This window comes from Aythya fuligula, chromosome 4 (genome assembly GCF_009819795.1).
Source record: "Aythya fuligula isolate bAytFul2 chromosome 4, bAytFul2.pri, whole genome shotgun sequence".
NCBI lineage: Eukaryota > Metazoa > Chordata > Aves > Anseriformes > Anatidae > Aythya > Aythya fuligula.
Window position 1 is genome coordinate 76,334,991 of NC_045562.1, and position 20,953 is coordinate 76,355,943.

Here is a 20,953-nt window from a genome sequence, read left to right on the forward strand (position 1 = left end):
CGGTTCACCCAGGAGGGGAGGAACCAGGGTGAAAGCCTGGGGAAATTTTGGTGGCACAGCTCGCCCGGGGAGGGGGCTGCGTGGGGGAGAGGGAGAACCAGAGCCGGGGGGCTGCCAGCAGGTCCTGCCTGCGGGACCCAGCACCAGCCCCCCCCCCCAGCTCGGCCCCGCTCGCTCCGAAACACCCAGCCGAGCCCGTTGGGGATGGAGAAGGGCGATATAAATATAAATTAAGTGAGGTGGGGAGGGGGAAGGTCCTCGTCCCGCCGACATCCAAAGCCTCGGTCGGACACCAGCGCCACGGCGGCGTGGGGAGCGCGGTGCTGGTGTGGATAGGGGGGAGGGAGGACGGGGAACCGGGGCCACCGCGAGCAACTGGGGGCCACTCTTGGGGATGGGGGCATCTGCCTGCAGCCCCCCCAGGGCTGGGAGCTGTGATCTGAGCTGAGCAGGAGCAGGGAGCATCCTCCGTGCCCCCGGCTCTGTCTCTGCCCCCTGCCAGCCCTCCTCCTGCCTCAGTTTCCCCACCTGCGCCCTGGGCAGCGCGCTCCCGTAAAGTGCTCCAGGCGTGAGTGAGGGACAGCTGCTGTGCCACGGAAACACTTGGTTTAAAGGAAAAACAGTCCCTGCTACAGGCCCTCCTTGCTGGGAGTGTTTCTGGTGTTATTTTGGACTTCTTTCTCCCTCTCTTCCCCAAACGCTTCCAGTTCGGTTGGGAAAAGCAAAATTTGGGGCTCCTAAAGCTGGCGTTCGCTCTGTGCTTGCAAGGCTGGCTCTGCTTCCAGCTCCTGCTTCTCCTCTTTTCATTTCCCGGACAGAAATCTGCAGAGGCAGGTTCCTAGCAGGGAATAATGCCACCGCGGGGCACCCTGCCAGGGGGATGCCTCCTCAGGGTGTCCTGCCAGGGGGATGCCCCCGGATTATCCTGCCCCCGGGAGCTGCCAGCCCAGGGTCCTGCCCGCACGGTGCTGCCCAGGAGCAGCCCCAGCACCACAGGCAGGATGAGCCCTGAGACCCCCACCACTGCTGGGGCCGAGCCCTGGGAGCAGGATTTGGCACCGGGACCCTCTGGCACCGTGGAACGTGGTGACCCCAGCTCTTCGGGGGACACCCCCACGGAGCAGGGCTCTGCGTTTTCACCCGTGCCACTCCATGGGACGTGAGCGAACAGCAGGAGACGTCCACGGGGCATCAGCACCCCCTGCCCACCCCCGGGGGCTGCTCCTGGCCCGCAGCAGAGACCACAGCATCATCCTGCGAGCCCGGGGGGGACCTGCAAGGGGAGGTGGCCCCGGTGGATCCAGCGGTGTGGGAAGGGGACGCGGCAGCACCGGGACACCTGGGAACCCGGGCAGAGGTGACCAGGCTCGGAATCAGCCCCAGGGAGAGGAGGTGGGCGGTGTGGTCCTCGGTGGGATCTTAGTTCCTGGGGAGGGGGCCGGGCGTGCACGCACAGCACCCGGCCCTTTGGTGAAGTCCTTCAGCCCCCCACTCGCGCCACGAGCCCCGCGTGGGGCGCAAGGTGCGTGGGGACGGAGATGAGGGGGGTGAGGGGGGCAGGATGCCCTTTTGACACTCGTTTTCGTTTAAGGGCTCGGCTTCTTGCTGGGTATAGAATTGTCTTTCCTTTCCAGCCGCGTGTAAGGCTCAAAAGCGGAGCTGCCCAGTCCGTAAGCGCCCGGCAGGTCGTGCAGGCTGCCCAGCAGCGGCGCCCCGAAGCACAGCGGGGCCGCGGGCAGCCTGGCCGAGGAAGAGGAGGAAGAGGAGGATGAGGAGGAGGAAGAGGAGGCGGCGAGGGCAGGGATCTGCAGGCTGAAGGCTCCGGTGCCGGGGGGGCTGCCGCGGCCGCCCAGCCCCGGGGAGGTGGTTCCCGGGGTGGCCACGCCGGACCCGCTGCCCGCAGGACTCCCGACGGGGTGGGAGGTGGGGGACAGGAGGCTGGGGGGGGCCGGGACGGAGAGGAGCCGGCCTTGCTCCAGCAGCCGGAGGATGTTGCAGGTGGCGAAGGACTCGGAGGTGGAGGTGGAGCGTTTCTCAGAGTCCCTGCTCTGGTCCTTCTTCTGCTTGGTGCGCCGGTTCTGGAACCAGACCTTGACCTGGGGACGGGGCAGGGAGGAGGAGGTGTGGGGGGGGGGGACACAGAAAGGCAGGGACAGAAAGACAGCACGGGGAGGGCAGGGACAGAGAGACAAGAACCAGGAGAGAGTGAGAGATGCGAGAGAGACAGACGTGTCAAAACAAACGCCCCAGCCCCCTGCCCCGTGCAGAGGGGCTGCGGGGAGCCCAGCCCGCTGCCAGTTCCAGAGAAACAGCAAATTTCTGGAACGGCAAATTTCTGAAACAGCAGATTTCTGAAACAGCAAATTTCTGAGACAGCAAAGCTCTGGAAGAGCAAATTTCTGGAAGAGCAAATTTCTGGAAGAGCAAAGCTCTGGGGCTGCGAGGGGGAAGCAGGGTCAGGGTCTGCGTCCCGTGGTGCTGCCCGCGCCCATGGGTGCTCTCCTGGCGCAGCCGAGCTACGGGCACTGGGCACCCCCTGCGGTGCCCCTAAACCCCTAAATCCCAGCTCTGCCGCCCTGCCCAAGCAGCGGGGGTGTCCCCGGCCGTGCTACGGTGCCAGGGTCACCTCTGGGGGACAGCAGGGCTCTGGTGGCCCCGAATATCTGAAGGCAGAGCCGCTTCCAGGCGTGAAGCCGCGGGGAGCGGGGTGGGGATCCCCTCCCCAGGCTGCCTCGAGCATCCCTGCTCCTGCCTCTCCATCCATCCTCCAGCCCAGGGGAGCCCCAAAAGTGGAGCTCGAGCACCCGGGTCCCTCGTCCCACGGCCACCCCACACCCTGGGGCCGGCTCAGGGCTCAGCCTGCGGGTCGGGGCTGCCCCGGCACCCCCTAAGCTGGTGGCATTGCCACGCTTCTGTCCCTCCCTGGCAGAGCAGAGGGGTAGGAGAGGCAGAAAGAGACAGAGAGGGGACGGAGGGACAGACGGACAGGCAGAGGCAGGAGAGGGAAGGAGACGGGTGGGAAGAGATTCGTGTTAGCGCCTGGCAGGAGGGGCTGGCACCCTTGGGGCCGCGGCGGCGTTGCCCCAGGAGGGCCACCGAGCGGCACAGCCCCCGCGCGTCCCCCGGCACAATGGGCCCACAGTGCAGAGCTAATGGACCGTGGGCTGCAGGAGGTCGCAGCCCCCGGCCCCTTTCTGGGGGAATAACAACGCCGACGTCGGCGCGAAGCCGGCCACGGGGTGGGGGCTGCTCGGGGAGGAGCAGGGGCACCAGGGCCAGCAGCCCACACCCATCCCCAAATTCCCAAGGGGGTCCCTGCACCACCGCTCGCCTCCATCCCAAGGGGCCCTGGGTCCCTCCGTGCCACCGGGGTGCCCAAAACTGACGTCCCCTTCTCGCTGCCCCCATCCTGCCCTCCACACCACGGGGTTGGCAGCCGTGCTTGGGGACTTTGGAGCAGGCACCAGCCTGGAGGCACAGCCCCGTCACCACGCGCAGAGACGGACAAGAGGAGGCACCGGCGTGTCCTGCATGCGGGACAAGCAAGCCCCAGGGGACAAGGCAGGGGCAGGAGAGGTGGACAGGGTCCCCCCAGGGGTATTTTTCCTAAGATGTGAACCAGGAGGCACCAAGAGGGGTCTCCAGGTTGGGGCTGGATCGGCACCAGCACCGCTGCCCTCTGCGCCCAGCGCTGGGCTCCTCGTCCTCGTGCCCCTGCCCGGCTGGGGCTGCTCCCGTCTGCACGGGCGTCGTGGTGAGCAGGATCACATTTGCCCCCGTGGCTGAAGTTCATATCCAGCTTGTCGCTAATTAGTGGATCCATGTCCTTTTCAGCCTCCATTACGATCAAGGGCTGTGTCCCTCTCGCCGGAGACGTAAATAAGCTCAGCCAGACCCGGTCCTCGGCGAGTCCATGAGTAATTCCCCTCCGGCCCTTCCTCTTCCAGCAGTATCCGTCCCCACCTCCCCTCTCGTGGGCTTCTCACCGCAGCCAGAGCTTTGCCAAGGTCTTCTCCGGAGGCAGCAGCTTCATTTTGTCCTGGCAAAAACCCACCTCCTGCCCCCCGCGTGCTGGCACGGCGCAGGCAGGCGGCACAGAGAGGGGACACGGCTCACGAGAAGCCTGGCGAGAGCTCTCGGCGTGGTGTGAGGCCAGGCACGGGCTGAGGTTTACAAACCTGAGAGCATCTGGAGGGCTCCTGGTGCTGGGGACAGGTAATTTCCACGCCACACGGCCGGCTCCAAGGGTGCCCGGCGGAGACGCGGGCACGCGCTCCCCACCCCTGCCCGCACCAGCAGGAGCAGAGCCGCTCCCAGGAGAAGGGCAAGGGAAGGGCAGGAGCAGTGCTGAGAGCCACGTGAAGGCAGGGCTGCGGCTCCCTCCCCTGCCAGGCAGCTCCTGCCCCTGCGGGAGGTCCCCGGGGTCACCGCCAGCCCCGAAACCAGCGCCCGGGAGCTGCCACGGGCGGCGCTGGAGGCAGCACGCGAGCTCCCCGTGGGGCTGCGGGGCTTGGGGGCTAATTTAATCCAATTTAATTGCTTTATTTTATTGTATTCGTTATTCTAATGTATTATTTTAATATATTAATTTAATATATTAATTTTTTTTGTTTGTTTTATTTGTTTTTTCACTTTTTTTTTCACCCCCCAGCGCCTGCCCTGCACCTGGTGCAGGGAGAGGAACAAAAGATGCCCCAGGTCAAACGAGGCTGTCCCCCTGTCCCCCTGTCCCCCTCCAGCCCACCTCCGAGGCCGAGCCGAGCACCACCAGCCCCCGGGTGCCCCCCACACATCACAGCAGCGACGTCCCCAAACGCCCCCCCCCCGGCTCCCCGCTTGGCAGCCGAGCAGCGGAGCCGCGTGCTCGGTGCCACCTGCTCCCCTGCGCTGGGAAAACGACTCAAAAAAATGTCACCGAGCACCGGAGCTGCCCAGGGCCCCGCCGCGGGGATGCTCCGAGGAGTCCTTCCGTCCATCTGTCCGCCTGCCAAGCCGTGGGATGGACACACGGACAGCCCCTCCCGCGCTGGGGCTGCCCGGCGAGGCGCGAGTGCCCGCATCTGGGTGGGATTTTACCCGAGCAGCTCGTGCCGGCGGCACCGAGTGCTCCACGGCATCCCCCAAACCAAACGGCCACCGCTCCCGCATCTCTGCACCGCCCGGGGAAAAGCCACCCGAGGGGGAGCTGCCAGGATTTGGGGTGTGCAAAACCACTCAGGGGGCTGGGGCAGGAGGCAGGCACCGGCAGCCCCCCCCGTGCCCCCGTGCGCACGCTCGCGCCCTCGGCAGCATCCTGCTCGCAGCCAGCTGTGGGGCCACGGCTCCTCCGAGGGGCTAAGCCCACGCTGCTGCAGCATCAGGAGCGGGCACAGGGCCCCGTGCCATGGGTATGGCTCTCGCAGGGCTGCGGGAGGCACAGGAGCCCCCCACGGGGGGCAGTTGGTCCCCAAAGCCTTTGCCCCCCGGCCACCTCCTTCTGTGGCTGAGCCGGGGCTGCGGTGCTGGGAGCGGCCGCCGGGACCCCGCTCGGCTCCCTGCCCTCTGCCCGACACCTCTCGGCTACAAAAGAAACGATTTCCAAATGATTAACCCCGACTAAGGCCCCCAGCCGGCAGGCCAAGCTCCCCCGTGCCACGCTGGGGTGGAAAGGTGGAGGGAGCCCGTGGCCGGGGTGGGGAGGGAGCCGACATCGTGGGGAGGGAGCCCAAATCGTGGGGAGGGAGCCCAAATTGTGGGGAAGGAGCCCAAATCATACAGGGCATGAGCCCACATCGCCCCAGGGCATTTGGAGCATCCCGGAGCCCCACGAAGCATTTTGGCTGCAGCCCCCCTGCTCCGCTCGCCCATCGCTGCCCCAGGCTCTGCGAAAGGTCCCACGGCATTTCCCTCCCCACACCAATCCCCACCTAGCTGGATACGGCCCCTGGGCACTGCCTCCCCTCTGCACACCTCTTTTTCCAGTCTCGGGGCACCCAGCAAACGCATGGCACCGGCTGGAGGCTGAGCAGCAGCACGAGGCTTCCCCGCACCCTCACGGTTTGCCTGAGCAGAGCCTGAAACCCCCCGCTGCCCACCCAGGTCCCATCCCTCAGCCCTGCTCACTAAGCCGTGCCAGCACACACACGCTCACGCAGGCGCACAAGCTCACCCTCACCATCTCCCCCCGGCCACCCTGCCCTTCCCCAAGCTCCCCGGTGGGATCGCACCGAGCCTCGGAGCCCATCGGCACCTCCCCAACCCATCGGCACCTCCGCGCCCCACGGTCTGGAGCTCCCCATCCCCTGGTGCTGACACCCTTGGGCCTCGCCACATGGGGAGCACGGGGCCGGGCGCATGCAGGGCGGGGGGCTCGCCTGGTTTTGTGCTTTTTTTTGTTTTGTTTTTTTTTTTAATGCAGTTTGTTATTTAACAGCCCTGCCCCGGCAGTGACCCCTGCGCCGTGCCGCTCTCCGCGCCGTGCGCCTCCGTCGCGCCGATCGAGGCCGGTTCCCCACCGGCGTTGGCCGCCCGGGATCAGCCCCTCACCGTGGTGCAGGGAAGGTGGGAGGCAGCCTGCCCTTCCTCCTCCTCTTCCTCCTCCTCCTCCTCCTCCTCCTCCTCGCACCGCAGCCGGCAGAGCCCTCGCGCGTTGCGTAAGCCGGCGGGCTGCCTGCCCAAGAGGTTTTGTAACCGCGCGGTGGACGCGCAGACGCCGCCTTCTCGCCGGCCCCGGCGGTGATGGGAGCCGGCGCTGAGCACCCAGCCCCAGCCCCAAAAGTGCCAGGGCGCAGCACCCACACCGAGCCCTCCAAAATACCCAGGATGGACGTGCTCCGGGCCATGGCTGTGCCTACAACGCACAACAAAGCGCATCTGGGACGAGCACTGGGAGCCCTCCCCACCACGCCGCGCTCCGAGCCCCTCATCCAGGAGCCCCTCTCTGCCCCAGCACTGCTGTAGGGCCAAAAGCAGACTCCAGCCCCCAATCTCCCTGCTCCCTGCAGCTGAAGTCTGTTCCAGCTTGCCAAGAGCACCGCAGGATGCTGTAACACAGGGCTGTGTGAGACGGGGCTGGGCACAATTTGGGGGGCGCAGCGCCCTGCTCCACCCGGCCCCAACACCTCTCCTAGGGGACACCCAGCCAGCGAGTGCCAAAACCAGGTGGGGACAACCCCAGGTCTCCTCCGTGGCTCCAACAAGGCTGTAGGATGTTTTCCCCATCTATAAAAATTCTCAGGGATCCAAAAGGTGCTGCCAGGGAGGAGACAGACCTGGTGATGGGCAGGGAGCTGTGTGGTGGGAGCTCCAGGCAGCACCGGGGTTTGGGGTTCAGGGTTGGGGTTCCCTGCGCCAGCGGCACCAGAAAATGGGGTGGCATCAGAGCTGGCCCCGAAACTCCCACCAGAACTGCTTTCCATCAGAAAGCGGCACTTTTAGGAAACTCCTTCCCCGTAATTGTACCCACGGCGATCAGTGGAGCTCGTTCGGAGAACACCCAGCGCCCTCCCACATTTCAGGACCCCAGCCTTCAATCACAAATTCTGGGATTATTTTCCATTCGCAATGGGAAGTGCCTAATGAGACGAACCTCAATTAGATTTCCCACCTTTATTTACACCGACCATTTCGCTCAGCGCCAGCTGAGTTTGGGGGGCTGTCAGAGAACCCAGGCCTTTTGGATTCCCTCCTAAAGCCTCTCAAGAGCGGCTGTCTCGCAAAAACTCCAAAAAAGGTGAATTTTGGGTGGTGGATGGATGGATGGATGGATGGATGGATGGATGGATGGATGGATGGAGGGATGGATGGAGGGATGGATGCCTCCTCAGGAAAGAACATGCTTGGCTCTGACAGCTACCTATTCTGCATGGCCAGGAAAAGGGATTTCCAGCAAAACTTTGGAAATTCAGCTTCCCCACGTGCTGAGGACTGCAGACCAAGGACGAGTGCCCTGCCCCGTGGCACGAGCCCAGCCTGGTGGCCCCCGCACATTTTGGGGTGTCTCTGACCCACGGACCCCAGCCCCAGGCTCTGTCTGGCTCTTGCCCCCTCCAAACCACAGCTTTCCCGTGGCTCTCCACGCCAGAAGCCCACAGCCGGTCATCTCATTGTTTTCTCCTGCAGGTGCTGATAGTTGTTAATGGCTGGAGGTGCGATTAATTTTTAACAGCCTCGTCTTAATTGCCGTGCTATAAATAGACCTGCCAGCCCCTGCCCGGCGCTTTCTCACGGCTGTTTCGCTCGGAAAAATCCTGGAAGCCTTGCGCAGGGGGTACCCCCACCACGGAGGGTGCCTGGGGGTCCGAGGATGGCCCAGGACCTTGTCCTGATCCAGACCCACGCAGCGTGGTGCGAGCCCTGTCCTCAGCCCCTCGGACCTCCCGGGTGCCCCGCACACCAAAGGGACCCTTGGTGGCCAAAGCGGCGTGTCACTTGAACCTGAGCCTGGCATTGAACTCCTGACCCAGAAAGCAAAGCCTCCTGGCCCAGGCAAATCCCCCCCCCGGGGCAGCCCACCCCTCCTCGCCTCCCGCCTGGGGATTTGCAGGAATTATCCTCCCCGCGACATCCCCCCGGGGTCGTTCAGCCTCGCCGCTTGGCGTTTTCCATCCCGCAACGGCACCAAGAAGGGGCACCTTGCCCCAACGCCTTGGGGTAGGGGTGAGCTGCCTGGAGAGAGCCCGGAGAGGGCAGAGGGGCTGCTGCTGCTGCTGGGGGGTCTCGGGGGACCCCCACACACCACCCCGGGATAAGACAGGACAAGGGAGCCCACCGGGATGTCCCCGTGCCAAGACAGGCTGAGGGAACCCACTGGGATGTCCCCGTGCCACGATGGGACGTGGGAGCCCACCGGGATGTCCCAGCGGGCAGGGATGCGTTTCCAAGCCGCTGCTTTACAAGCTCATGGAAGCGCTCTCCGGGCTAATTAAACTCGCTTAGCACCAAACTGCCATTTCCACGGATTAATTAGGAAGAAAGGACGCAAACGGCACTGGGCTGGGGCCAGAGCAGCGTCCCACAGGCGGAGCAGGAGCTGGGTCTCCTGTCTGGAGGTGCCCCCCTGGCGCTCGCCCCGTGCCCAGCAGTCCCCCCAGTCCCCTGGGGAAGGCACAGCCCAGCCCAGCAGACGGACACGGGGACACCCTGGGTGAAATTCGAGGCGAAATTCAAGGAGGGAGCGCAAAGGATCCGCCCCACGGTCCCAGTCGCCAGCACAATGCCGAATTTTGACCAAGAAATAGCCACAGGATGCTGGGGGCTGGGAGCTGCGCGAAGCATCGGATGGAGCAGCTACACCACGGCCTGCCCCGGGTCCTGGGAGCTGCTCTCCAAAAGGGAAACCACCCAAAAATGAGAAATGCTGTAATTATTGCAGAAATTGGATTTTTTTTTCCCTATCTGAGGCAATGGAGCCCCGTGGGACAAGGAGTGGCTGGTGCTGAGCCCCCAGCTCTGGGTCACATCTCGGGGGGCAGCTTGGGGGGTGCAGCACAGACACGGCCCCCAGCCTGGGGGGCATCGCCCAGCTCCTGCCAAAAAACCTCCCCGACGCAGACAGCAACGCCTGGGTGTGCAGAGCACGGGGCCCCCACCTCGCCAACGAGAGGGGGCTGGGGAGGGACGGCGGGGGGCACAGGGCTGCCCCTGGGAACTGTCTGCAGGGGAGGAAACGCCGTGAAAAGCAGAGGAAGGGATCTAAGGAGACAGAGACGAAGGAGAGCGATGGGGAAAAGAGGATGCGGGAAGGAGAAGAGAAGAGGAGAAGAGACAGCCGTGGCCTACAGGGTGCGAATTTTCTCACCGAGCAGCGAACGCAGCACCGAGGCACCAAGCAGACAGACTCTCGGCCCCGACACGACGGCTGCACCTCCTGCCAGCCCCGGGCTGTGCCAGCAGCACCCACCCGGCCCCCTGCTCGTCCCCGGCATGGCCAGGGCAGCGCCGTGCCGCCGGCACGTCCCCAGGGAGCAGACCCCGAGCGCAGGACCCGGGGCGCTTCGCTCCTCACCGTGCCACCAGCACCTCCCGGGACGTGTCCTGCAGTCAAAAACCTGCCACCAGCAGAGCGAGGGGGTGCTGGGGTTGCGTGGGGGGCTCTGCTCCTCCTGCTCCCCTCGCAGGGGGATGGATGGATGCCGTGGGGGTCTCCCCGCAGCCAGACCCCCAGCACGGCACGCAGCAGGAGCCTGGAGCCAGGGTCAGGCTGCTGGCAGCAAGGGAAGTTTTGTTCTGGGAGAGTTTTGGGGAAAATTGAGATTATTTCCAATCTGATTGTGGGAGAACTCGTAGCTGTCTCCAGACATGCCTTACTGGCCAGAGGGAGCAGACGGAGTTATTTCGGTAGTTCCCAACCATGCTGATCGGCACGGGGGTCTCCATACATTTTATTATTATTATTTTTGCATTAATTTTCAAACCCAAACCGCTGCAACCCCATCTCCTGCTTAGCAGACATCACCACGACCCCCTGAGCACGGCACAAACTCCTCCACCTCCACTCACCCGGACCTTGCAGCCCAGCCCCACTCTCCCCACACCCCACAGACCTCAGCAGGGCTGTGCTGGGGCAGGACGTGTGCCCATACTGGGTTTATGGTGTGGGTTCACCACCCCAGATCACACCCAGGCAGCCTGCACGCAGCCTGCTCCCGACAGCACCGTGCGCTCCTGCCCGGCCACGCTGCGCCGCGGGCGCTGCCGCGAGCGTTTTGGGGCAGCACCGAGAGTTTTGGGGCGGCACCACGGCACCAGGGATGCTCCCTGCTGACCCCACACAGGTGTTCAACCCCCCCTAACAGGCAAACCGACCGCTCCTTTGGCTCGAAAAGAAATAAGGTGAGGGTGCCCCACACACAGCACCATGCACACAGCACCGTGCATGCATCTCCAAGCTCCAGACCGAAACATGAGCGAGCGCCCAGCCACCCCGGCACGCACCAAGCCCCCTTTTGGGGGCTGGAGCCGTGGGCTGGGGTCAGCAGGCTCCGCACCGGGACACCTCTCCCCTTCCCCTGCGCCCACCTTCCCCCTCCCCACATCCCGGAGGAGCCGGGGATGGCAGCGGGGTAGGGAAAGCCAGCGGCCCCTTACCTGGGTCTCGGAGAGGTTGAGCTGCCGCGCTAGCTCGGTCCGCTCGCGGCCCACCACGTACTGGCAGCGCTGGAACTCCAGCTCCAGGCGGTAGAGCTGCTCCGCCGTGAAGGACGTCCTCGTGCGCTTGGGCCGGTCCAGGTCCAGGCCCTTGGGGAGGACGATCTCCCGAATCGTCCCTTTGGCATCTAGGGGGAACGCGGAGAGGGGACGTCAGGGGGGAGCCTCCGCGGGGGGATAAAGCTTGGCCAGGGGGGAAAGGGGTCGGGGGGAGCCGGTCCGAAGCATCGCTACGGGGGGAGGAAAATCTTCCTTAAGTGAGGCTGCACAATGAGGGCCAGGGGGAGGTTTTGTTCCCGGGCTTGACGCAGGAGTAACTCGGAGAAATTGCCCGAGCTGCGGCTAGGAGAGGTGACACCGCACAGTTCAATTGTCCCCTCCGGCCCCAAGTGCTGCAGATTTATAAATCTCCAGGGAGTGTTAACAGTTCTTTGTAAAAACAGGGATTTTTTTTATTTTTTTTTTTCAAAATGAAAAATAGAAACCAAAAAAAAAAAAAACTCCTTAAGGAAAACGAAGCATTTGGTCACAGATAAAACAGCTTCTGAAAGCCAGAAGCAGAAGAGAGTTGTATACCAAGAAAGAGTTCAAATTAAACAGAATTTTAATTAAAAATTAATTTTTTTTATGTCCTTCCTTTAGAATACTGGGAAAAAAATAAATCCCTGTTGAAATTCCTTTTTTACAAAGGTGTTCTCACTGCAATATTCTCACCGCAAGCCAGCAGCCCCCACTTCTGGGGCCGTTTTCTCCCACTTCTGGATGTGCTGCGTGCCTCGGGATGCTCCTGAGCCCCGGAGGATGGGGTGGGGGTGCTGGGGGACAGGGATGGGACCAACAGGACCAACACGGAACCCAGGCTGGGACCAGAACGGCACGGCACCACCGAGCGGTGCCAGCCCCAGCGGGTGCGCAGCGCCTGCACCTTCTGGGTGCTTCCCTTTGGGGCAAAACCCCCGAAACTGGTCCCACTGGAGCAGCTGGGGGGCTCAGGGCTGTGTTCGAGGGTAAAGGAGGCTTTTGTTAGGAAGAAAACTGTTGCACGTGGAGAGCAACGAGACCCGTGGCGGCTTTGCAGCCGGGGGGGGGTTCGCAGCTGCTGCGGAGGCTGCAGATTTCACCGGGCTGGGACGGCCGCTGCCCAAAGCCTTCCTCGGGGAAACACACGGGGATTTGGCTCCCACGTTTCCCACATCAGCCCCTTCCACGCCGCAGGATGCTGCCTGCAGCCCGTCCCAAGGAGCCCCAGCATTACTGTGCACTGATGGGGTGCTCGCCCTGCTAGCGACCGAGGGGTCTGGCATTAAAAATTGCCCTTGCAAGCTCCCTGCGGGGCTCCCCCAGCTCTCCCAGAGCACAAATCCCTTTTTCTTGCCATCCCTTGCGCTGCCTTTCCTTAAACACCACGGGCCCAGCGCTCATCACCAGCAACACTGAGTAGAGCCACGTTGAAGCCAAGCCTGGCCGCAAAGCCCCCGGTTCTGCCAAGCGCCTTTCCTGCAACGTGCAGGGTAAAAACCACTCACGGAAACCACGGCGAGGCTGCTGCAGGCAGCCCCTGGCTTCCCAGCCCTTGGCTTCAGGGCTCCCCGGCCCCACGGGACCCAAGGGCTCCAGCAGCCCCGGCTGGAGGTAAGTTGCTTTCTCTTTCCGGCTGACTCAGGCGTGAAAGGATTAAAAAGCTGCTGGGGCAGGAAGGGGGAAACAGCGAGGAGCAGACAGGGAGGGGGCGACGGAGCCGGTATGGGGACAACGGGAGCGGGGAGCGAGCACAGGCTTGAGACAGGCACCCGAGTCCTGAAGCTGTTTTCCCACCGTGGTGCGTGGCCAGAGCCCGATCCGGGCTGGAGCACGGCACTGCAGGAGGCGCTGGGACCGCAGAGCGCATGGGGAGGGCTGGGGGGAGACGGTTTGGGGGAGGCAAGGAGCGTGTGCTGGCCTCCAGCCAGGCGGGGAAGGTGCCCTCTGCCCCAGGGTATCTCCAGCAGGATGAGGACGCCGGGGTGGGAAATGTTTTGCAAGGGGCAGAGCGTTGGCTCGGGTGGTGCCCAGACCACGTCCGCGCTCCGCAGCCACGCCGAGGTCCCCCCCGGCACAACAAGAGCTGGGGCTGTACGCACGGAGCAGCCAGCAGGGACCTGCAGGCTGCCCAGCCACAGCTGCAGCAACGTGCCCCTCTGCCCTACGCCGCTCTGCATGGCCCTGCTGGCATTATTAGCAGTATTATTAATTGTTATTTCCCCCGCCAGCTGGGCGCGGGGAGGGGGAGCGGGCTGGGTGCGATGCGTGCCGAGCCGCAGCACGCCGCGCCGGCACGGTGGGGCCCCGTGCCCCAGCCCTGCAGCCCTCACAGCGGGGCTGCGAGGTGCCCATCTGCATAGGGCTGGGGGTCCCGCAGCCAGCCCCCGGTGCCAGGAAGGGCAGAAATCCCATTAGGGGATTACAGACCCCAAACAGCCCCCCAGGTCCTGCCACGGCGGCTTTGCAGCCTCCCCGGTGTGGTTGTAGTGAGTCGGTCTGCTCTTGGGGACCGGGAATGCTGATGGCTGCGCATCCAAGACAAAATTTGGGACTGAAATCCCTGGAAAGAGGGCTGGAGCCAAAGGGACCGGCCCTGTTCCTTGGCAGCTAAAGACAACGAGGCCCTGCAGCCGGACAGGGCCGGCAGCAGGAGGGAACGGAGAGCAGGCAGCAGCTTTGGGCACCCGACCTCGGCGCAGGCAAACAGAGATTTTACAGCAAGCACACGCTGTGCAGCGCAGCACACATGGGCTCCCCCGGCACAGAGGGGACACACCACGCACTGCAACACAGCGGAGCCAGACCCAGGCTTGGGGACACCGCACACACAGCGGGTGCACGGGGCGCTCCCCCGCTACACCCCGGCACCGACGCTGCTGCCGGGACACCCCTGGGGCTCGCAGCCCCTCGCCAGCCCCCAGAATAAGCACGGGGCTGCTGCAGCCCCCCATGCTCCGGGAAGAGGAGAATGGGAAATGCGGGGAGCACCCCAGGCATCCGCACCCGTGGGTGCAGTGGCAGCCACAGGCTCCGGTACGGCGCAGGTCCTGGTGCACGGGCTCAGCCCCACGGAGCCTCCGGGGCTCCCGGTGTGCACAGCCCCCAGCCAGGGGGAACGTGGCCCTCCCAGGTCGGGAACGGGGCCGGTGCTGGGAGCGGCACATGGGGAGATGCGGCCCCGTTCCCCCGGGATGTTGCAGCCCCTTCGCACCCAGCCCCAAAACAGCGGAGCCTGGGGACACGGCTGGAGGATGGGGGCGAGGCGGGGGACAGCGGGCCTGGGTCCACCCCACCACGATCCATCCCTGGGATCATGGAAATAAAACACCGGGAAGGAGCTGGAGCAGCGGGGAAAACAAAACCACTTGCTGGGAAATCAACGCCGAGCGGCTTCCCTGGCACTGCCCCGTGCTTGGCACCGAGCCCTTCACCGGCAGCGGGTCCCAGGTTGGCCCTGCCGCTGCAGGTTCCCCCCGGGGCCGTTCTGCTGGGCAGGGGGCTCCCCGCCAAGCCCCCCGCTCGCTGCCCGCTGCACTCGGCGGGTTTGTGCCCTTCCTCCCCGCCACCATTTTGTCCGCGCCATGGCGGCTGCAGCAAGATGGTGCAAACGGCCGCTGCCCGCCGGGACCCGGGGACGGGGAGAACCGGGGGCAACCCCCCCTCGAACCCCGGGTCGCCCCCGGGTCGCTCCCAGCCTGACCCCACCGGGACCGTGGCCGAACCTGGGCAGAGCCGGGCCTGACCCCAGCCTGACCCCCACCAGCCTTGGTGGCCAACCGGGGGTGCCCCGGGGGGGTCCCGCAGCCCCCAGCCCCGGGCTCCCACCGGCTCCCACCCGGGGGACCGGAGCCTCCGGGGAGAGCGCGGGCTGCTCCGGGCGAGGTCTCCCGACAGGCGCCTATCGCGACATGCGGGAAGGGCCTCGCTGCGCGGTGAGCCCCGAGCGCGGCTCCGTGCAGCCCGGGCGCATCCCGAGGAGCATCCGCGGCTCACGGCTGCCGAGCGCCGCCGAGCATCCGCCGGGCCACGGCTGCCCGAGCCGTGCCGAGCCGTGCCGAGCCGTGCAGAGCCGGGCCCGTTGCTGGGAACCAGCGGACACCCGGGATAAACCCGGGAGAGGAACGCGGCTGTACCGGGATCGGGGCTCCGGCTGCCGCCGTGCCCCGAGAGCTGGGGAACGGACCGGGGAAGGGACCGGGGAAGGGACCGGGGAAGGGACCGGGGAAGGGACCGGAGCAGAGCCCGTGCGGCCCCGGCCCTGCTCGCCCAGCGGCCTCCGAGCTCCGGCTCCCGCAGCGGGGTCTCGCTGCGCGCAGCCCGGGAGGACGCGGCCGGGAGCTGGGGGTCGCCGAGCGCTGCCCGCCCCCAGCCCCAAACTTTCGGGGTTCGCCCCCAGCACGGCCGGTGGTGGCCACGGGAGCCGCGGGGCCGGCGGCGGGGAGGGATGCTCGGCTGCCCGCTGCCCGCCGCCTGCTGCCCGCTACCGGGACAGAGCCGAGCCGAGCCGAGCCGAGCCCGCCGCGTGCCCCCCAGCCCCAGCCGGGAGAGTGATATTATAAAGAAGGGAAATAAAAAAAAAAAAAAAGAAAAAAAAAAAGAAATAGCCCCTAACTCGCCGCCGCTCCGTGACGCTTTTCTCCTGCGACACCGGTTTAAAAGCGAAGCCGCTCCGCTCGCCCTTCTCCCGCTGCCTGCGCGTCCCCCGAGCGGGGCACGGCCGGGCAGGGGTCGTGGACCCCCGCTGCACCCCCGGCCCGGCGGGGCAGAGCCCTGCTGCGCCCCCGGCCCCGCTCCGGGGACCGCGGGGAGAGCGGCCCCGTGCCCGCCGCGCGGAGCCGAGCCGGGGGCAGCGGCGGCGGGGCCGGGAGGCCGGAGCCCGGGGGCACCGGGAGCACCGGGAGCACCGGGAGCGGGGCCGGGAGGGTGCGGGGAAGCGCTGCGGGGGGGAACCGGGACGCGGGGCCGTACCTCGCACCAGGATGCGGCGGCAGTAATCCGCCTCGCCGGGTCCCGACGGGCTCTCGGTGTCCGGGGCGCACTCCTTGGAGGAGCCGGGGCTGACCGCCGACGTTCCCGGGATGTCCTTGAAGCCTCCGCCGCTTCGCAGCGCGTTCTCCAGCTCCGCCCGGGTCGGTGCCTTCTCCCGGGCCCGGCCGGGGGCTCCGGGCTCGGCCAGCAGCAGGGGGCTCCTGCCAGGCTCGGCCCCTCCATCGCTCATCCCTGCGGGCGCCGCGGCGGGATCAAACATCAGGAGGGAGAGAGAGAGACGGAGAGAGGCAGAGAGGAGGCAAGACTAGGCGGGGGGAGGGCAGCCCCCCCCCCTCCCCAGACCCCTGCCCCTCCCCGCCCCTCCCGGCCCCCCCGGGGCTCGGCGCCCTGGCAGAGCCGGGGGCTCGGCGCCCCGCTCGCCCCCATGGCCGCAGCCCCCCGGCCGCCGTCGCCCTCCCGCCTGCAGGAACGGAGCCGGCCCCGGGGCTGGCATTTAAAGCTCGCCCCCTCCCCGCTCCGGGGGGGTGCCCCCCACCCCCGGCAGGGCACCCCACGGGGAGGGGGTGCTCCGGGGCCGAACGGGAGTTACAAACTTTGACAGCCCCCCCCCACAACGCCGCCGCATCCCGGGTGTCCCCCCCCTCCGGTGCCCTCCCCAGCTCCACCTCCCGCAGCACCTCGCTCCGGGCAAACTTCAGGCGCTCCGGCTGCCCCCGGGGCCGCGTTGCCCACCCATGGAGAGCGCCCGGCCCGGCCCCGCCGAGGACCGGCGGCGGCGGCGGCCAAGGAACCGGGGGGGGGGGGCGCAGCGGCGGAGGCGGCGGAGCCGCGCCGCGCTGGGCACCGGGCGGCGATCCGAGTGCGGGGAAATCAATACCGGGAAGGGGGCGGCTGGGGGGGCACGGAGGGGAAGGGGAGGCGGCGGGGAGGGAGCTGCGGAGGAAGCGGGCGGGGGGGGGGCGGCGGGAGGACGGGCGCTGCTGCTCCGGCCCGGCCCTCCCCCGCGCCGCCGCTCTGCGCTGCGCATCCCCGGCCCCGAGGCGGCGGCGGCGGCGCGGGGGAGGCGCGGGGAGAGAAGCAGAGGTTTTAAGCCGGCTGCCCGGCACGCAGCACGCGATTTCCTGCCCTCCCGGCCCGGGAGAGCGGTGGGCAAACAAAGAGCCCCCTCCGCGGCCGCTGCACGGCCCCGGGAACGCGGGGGGAGAGGCGGCAGGGCCGGGTTCGGCCGCACACCCCCTCCCCCGGGCCAAACGCGGCTGGGTGGAAGGAATAAAGCGAGAAGTGGGCCCCGGCCCGGCTCTGCCCCCCCGGTTTGGGGTCGGGGGGCTCGGGGCCGCTCCGCTCCTTCCCCCGGTGGCGGATCCGCCCGGCAGCCCCGGGCCGGTGCCCGGTAACGGAGGCTTCCCGGTGCCGCCGGAGTCACCCCCGCCGCCTCCCCGAGCCCTCGCGTTGGTCCCCGCTGAAACCCCCAACCCCTGGGCCCGGCTCCGAGGCGAGCGCTGCCCCGTGCCCACCCCGAGCGGCTCGCCCCGAGCCCGGCCGAGGCCTCCGGGCCGGGGGTCCCGAGCAGCTGCCCCCCACCCACGGCTCCGTTTGGAGCTCCCTACGGCGGGGCAAAACCCGTGGGAAAGCGGGACCCGGCGCTGCTTCACCTCCTGCCGCTGCCCGCGGGACGGGCTGCGAGCGGGACCCCTCTTCGCCGCGCACTGAATCCCCTCAAATCGAAGCGGTTGTAATGACGGTGGATTAAAAAGAAATAAATTAGCTGTTAATCCAATTGCCGGGAGCCCAGCATCCCCGAGAGCTCAATCCTCGGCGAAGGACACCGAGAGGGCTCCGTGCCCCCCGACGCCGCAGCGGGGGCTCCGCAGCCCGGCACCGGGCGTCCCCCGGGGCTGCGGCAATCGTGGCCGCCGAGGGGCCTGGGCACGGCCGGGGGGGGAGCTCCGGGATTTCCCCGGGGACGGGGAGTGCGAGGCCTCCAAATGTGCCGCCGGGCTGCGGTGGGCCCCGAGCCGCCGCTCGGTGTCTGCGGCAACCCGCCTCCGGCCCCCAAATAACGGGAACCGGCGGAGAAAGCGCAGAGCGAACAGAAACGGATGGAGGGAGAGGGAAAGGGAAGAAAAAATAAAAAAATAAAGAAAAGAAAAAGAAATAAAATGAAAAGGGCAAAGCGTGGCGCACGAAGGAGGCAGGCGCGCGGGGAGGGCCGCTGCGCCCCGCTCCGCACCTCGGCTCGGCGAGGCTGGGGGGGCCAAACGGGGCGTCGCGGCTGGACGGGGCCGGTGGCCGGTGCTGCCCGCGGAGCTCAGCTCCAGGCTCCCGGTTGCCCGTTCCAGGTCCCGGTGCTGCGGCAAGGCCGGGCCGGGGCCGCGCTCCCCTGTCCCCGCCGCCGGGCCCGGCTGGCGAGGGGGCTCTCGTCGTGCCGGAGCCGAGCGGAAAAAAATATATATATAAAGCAAATAAACAAAAACCCAAACCAAACAAAAACCCCACGACCAAACCCTAACGAAACCCAGGGAAACAGCCGCCTCCCCGGTCCCTCCGCCGTGCCCCGGCCGCTCCCGGCGGCGATGCGCGGGGTGGGCTCCGGGCCCGTTCCCCCCGGGGATTGCGGAGGGCAGAGCCGCCTGCACCGGGCGGCCGCTCCGCACCGAGCCCCGGCTCCGCACCGAGCCCCGGGCCGAGCCAGAGGCAGCGCAGCCCCCACGGAAAACACCCCCCGCGCAGCCCCGCCGCCCACCCTCGCTTTTGCTGCTGCTCTTATCGGGCTTGCCGGTGCTATCGCTCGCGTGAACCGCCCGGCGTTTGCTCTGCCTCGGTCACGGTGCTCGGAGCAGCCGGGGAAGGGAAATCCCCGCCCGGAGCCCCGCCGGCTCCGCCGTTCCCCGGGCGCAGGAGGCGAGCGGATCCGCTCCGCTCCGCGGGCTGCGCAGGGCGGAGAGGAGCCGCGGCGAGCTCGGGGCTGCTCGGGCTCATAATCATAAATCATAGCAGTTCCCATGATAATAAACAATGCGGAATATCAATATTAGACCGTGGCCCTTCCCGGTTGAAGTTTCACCGCCTGATGACTGCCGGCGGTGCCGGTATTGTTAGCGCCGCGCCTGTTATTTCGCGGCTCGCTCGGGAACCGGGACCGAGCCCCGGGCAGGGCCGTGCCGGGCGGCTCCCACCCCGCCGAGGGGCTCCCGAGCCCGGCTGCTCCGGGGCTCCCCCGAGCCGCCGCCCGTTCCCCGAGCCGCTCCGGGAAGGGGGGAGGAAAATCCCTTGGGTTTTCCGTTTTACAGCTCGGCGGAGGTGCCCGGCCTCCCGCCCGCAGCTCGCCAGGCCCGGGGGGCTGCGGGTGCTGCGCGACCGCCGGCCCGCTGGAAATGAAGGTAACGCGGAGCCGGCGGCGGGCACGGCCGCTTCCTACGGGCACGGCACGGCCCGGCCCGGCACGGCTCGGCACGGCACGGCACGGCTCGGCTCGGCATGGCCGCGCTTCTCCGGGCCCACTGCCCGCGTGGGCGGCCTGCGGGTGTGGGAGCCCCGGGGACCCCCGGTTCCCCCGGTCCGGCTTTACCGGGGAGCCTCCGGTGCTGGCCGGGGAGTAGGGGGGAGTTTCCCCGTCCCCTCCCCGTAAACAAAGGCTCTTTCCAGGGAAGAAGCTCGGCACGATCCCCTCGGGCACCGTAGGGCCGGGCCGCGGCTGGGGGCTCCGGGGCACCCCGAGCGCAGCCCCGGGTCCCCAGAACCCCCGTGTCCCACCCGGGGGTCGGGGGAACGAAATAACGGCCGGAGGCAGCCAGGGGACGGGGCGCGGGCGGGGGGCGGCGGGAGGGCACGGGGGAAAAGTGCACGGCCCCGGAATAAATGTGCATGGACATTGGGGAATTGTGCATGGACATGGAGGGGGGAACTGTGCATGGACACGGGGAAACTGCATGGACACGGGGGAAATGTGCACGGCCCCGGAATAAATGGGCTTGGACATGGATGGGGGAAATGTGCACGGACACGGGGACCGGGCACGGACACGGGGATCGTGCACGACCCCGAAATAAATGTGCATGGACATAGGGGAATTGTGCAGTGCATGGGGGAACTGTACGTGGACGTGGATGGGGGATCTGTGCATGGACATGGGGACCGGGAACGGACACGGGGGAAAGGTGCACGGACACGAGGATCGTGCACGGCCCCAGAATAAATGTGCACGGACACGGGGAAACTGTGCAGTGCATGGGGGAACTGTGCGTGGACACGGGGACCGGGAACAGACGTGAGGGAATTGTGCAAAAATAAGGAGATCGGACACATGCAAGGGGGAAAGGTGCACGGCCCCGGAATAAATGGGCTTGGACATGGGGGAATTGTGCATGGACATGGGTGGGGGAACTGTGTATGGACACGGGGGGACTGTGCATGGACATGGGAGAACCGTGCATGGATGCAGGGATCGTGCACGGCCCCGGAATAAATGTGCACGGACATGGGGGAACTGTGCAGTGTATTGGGGAACTGTGTATGGACATGGATGGGGAAACTGTGCACGGACACGGGGAAACTGCATGGACACAGGGGAACTGTGCATGGACACGGGGAGTGTGCACAGACCCGAGGGAACCGTGCACAAAAACGGGAACCGTGCACGGATACGAGGGAAACGTGCAGAAACACGGGAGAACTGTGCACGGGCACGGGGACCGAGCACGGACACGTGGGAACTGTGCACAAACACGGGGATCGGGCACAATCACGGGGATCGGGCACGAGCACGGGGGAACCCTGCACGGCCACGGGGGAACTGTGCATGAACACGGGGACCGTG

The 20,953-nt window shown here is 66.7% G+C and overlaps 1 protein-coding gene across 1 annotated transcript; it reads right to left on the reverse strand.

Annotated features, from left to right (window-relative positions):
* Nucleotides 1-1,586: 1,586 nt before the first annotated feature.
* On the reverse strand, nucleotides 1,587-16,366 carry VAX2 (ventral anterior homeobox 2). The gene is made up of 3 exons (XM_032186948.1): nucleotides 16,117-16,366; nucleotides 11,068-11,255; nucleotides 1,587-2,096 (listed from the first exon to the last, which is right to left on the reverse strand). Exons 1-3 carry the CDS (start codon nucleotides 16,364-16,366, stop codon nucleotides 1,587-1,589), a joined length of 948 nt encoding a protein of 315 aa, XP_032042839.1.
* Nucleotides 16,367-20,953: the final 4,587 nt, after the last annotated feature.

What these genes read in the sequence shown, in the direction of transcription:
- VAX2 (XM_032186948.1), bottom strand. Translation starts at nt 16,366, where the DNA reads ATGAGCGATGGAGGGGCCGAGCCTGGCAGGAGCCCCCTGCTGCTGGCC. An exon ending in CCGCCGCATCCTGGTGCGAG is followed by an intron (nt 11,256 to 16,116) that starts GTACGGCCCCGC and finishes CGTTCCCCCTAG; the next exon opens with ATGCCAAAGGGACGATTCGG. An exon ending in TCAACCTCTCCGAGACCCAG is followed by an intron (nt 2,097 to 11,067) that starts GTAAGGGGCCGC and finishes CCCCGTCCCCAG; the next exon opens with GTCAAGGTCTGGTTCCAGAA.